This window comes from Eimeria mitis, genomic scaffold, assembly GCF_000499745.2.
Source record: "Eimeria mitis Houghton genomic scaffold, Emh_scaff2719, whole genome shotgun sequence".
NCBI classification, from domain to species: domain Eukaryota; phylum Apicomplexa; class Conoidasida; order Eucoccidiorida; family Eimeriidae; genus Eimeria; species Eimeria mitis.
In genome coordinates, this window is record NW_013571065.1 from 835 (window position 1) to 2,765 (window position 1,931).

The 1,931-nt window shown below is 46.0% G+C and overlaps 1 protein-coding gene across 1 annotated transcript; it reads left to right on the forward strand.

Annotated features, from left to right (window-relative positions):
• Positions 1-189: 189 nt before the first annotated feature.
• On the forward strand, positions 190-670 carry EMH_0057660 (uncharacterized protein; the record flags this gene model as incomplete). The annotated part of the gene is made up of 2 exons (XM_013497499.1): positions 190-209; positions 322-670. The coding sequence occupies 2 exons, from the start codon at positions 190-192 to the stop codon at positions 668-670; spliced, it is 369 nt and encodes a 122-aa protein (XP_013352953.1).
• Between the last annotated feature and the right edge of the window lie 1,261 nt (positions 671-1,931).

Below are 1,931 nucleotides of genomic sequence, written 5' to 3' on the forward strand. Positions count from 1 at the left end.
AACAGTAGCAGGTGCAGCAGTTGTAGTAAACAGTAGTAGTAGTAGTTAAAGCAGCAACAGCAGCAGCAACAGCAGCAGCAACAGCAGCAGCAACAGCAGCAGCAGCAATAGGAGAAACAGCAGCAGCAGCAGGAGCAACAACAACAGCAGCATCAGTGTTGATTGTAAATTGCTGGTGAAGTTATAAATATGTCTGAGGGACAACGAGGGTTTAGGGTTTAGGGTTTAGGGTTTAGGGTTTAGGGTTTACAGCAGCATAGAGCCTTGCAGCCTTTTTGGAGTGTCTAGGGATCTCTTCGTTGTATTTTTTTTTTATCTCAGCAGCAACATATTCACAAACAAGTGTTATTGCCTGCAGCAGCAGCAGCAGCAGCAGCAGCAGCAGCAGCAGCAGCAGCAGCAGCGGTGCAGCAAGTGCAGCAGCATAAGCAGCAACAGCAGTTGCAGTAGCAGCAGTTGTAGTAGCAGCAGCAGCAACCACGAACAGCAGCAGCAGCAACAGCAGCAACGCCGCCAGCAGCAGCAGCAGCAGCAGCAGCAGCAGCAACACCACCACCACCACCACCAACAGCAACAGCAGCAGGAGCAGCAGCAGCACCACCACCACCAACACCAACAGCAGCAGCAGCACCACCACCACCACCAACAGCAACAGCAGCAGCAGCACTAGCAGCACCACCAACACCACCACCACCAGCAGTACCACCACCAACACCAGCAGCAGCAGCAACAGCAGCAGCAGCAGCAGCAGCAGCAGCAGCATACCTGAGAGACTCCGACTTGTGTATCGGTAACGCATGCAAGTGGATGGGGCTGTATTTCTTCTTTTTCTGTTTTTTTTAATTTTATTATTTGTATAACTGTTTCTATATTTCCTACATCAACAATACCTATATATATTACTTCTTCTTGCTGCTGCTGCTCCTGCTGCTGCTGCTGCTGCTGCTGCTGCTGCTGCTGCTGCTGCTGCTGCTGCTGCTGCTGCTGCAGGTCATAGAAAGCAGCAGGAAGGTGCCGAGCAGCCCAGCAGTTGATGAGAGCTTCTGCTTTGGATAGAATAAAGAAATTAGGGTTTTTATTATTTTTTATTATTTTTGTTGCTGCTGCTGCTGCTGCTAGCTGTCTTGCTGCAGCAGCAACTTTGTTTTTACTTATAGATATACATAAAGAACGTAAACCCTCAGCAGCAGAAAAAGAAGAAACAAAAGATATTAAAGTACGCAGGTAGTGGCCTATTGCTATTGTTATAGGTAGCTGTATACATACACACACAAACCCTAAACCCTAAACCCTAAACCCTAAACCCTGCCAAACCCTAAACCCTGAGAACAATATCAAACCCTAAACCCTAATAAACAATAAACAATTAAAACAAACAGTGGGGAGGGGGGAGGAAGGGTAAAGGGTTTCTAAGGCGAAATGTCTTAAGGATTTGAAATTTAGGGTTTAGGGTTTAGGGTTTATTAGGGTTTAGGGTTTATTAGGGTTTAGGGTTTAGGGTTACATGTTTATCTCCTTGGGGTGTATGCAGAAGAAGAGCGAGTTCCTGGGGTGTATCTATATAGAAAAATAGGGTTTAGGGTGTATTAGGGTTTAGGGTTTAGGGTGTATTAGGGTTTCTGGTTTTTTAGGGTTTAGGGTTTATTAGGGTTTATGTTTACATGTTTATCTCCTTGGGGTGTATTCAGTAGAAGAGAAAGTCCGTGGGGTGTATCTACAAGAAGAGGTTTATAACAAAAAGGTAAACCCTTAAAATATATTTCTGCTTCTTCTTTTGTTTCTATAGATAACCAAAACCCTAAACCCTCGATACAACAATTCATAGATGAACCCAAACGAGACTCAGCCTCCTCTCCTATCACACTGCAGCAGCAGCAGCAGCAGCAGCAGCAGCAGCAGCAGCAACAGCAGCAGCAGCAGCAGCAGCAGCA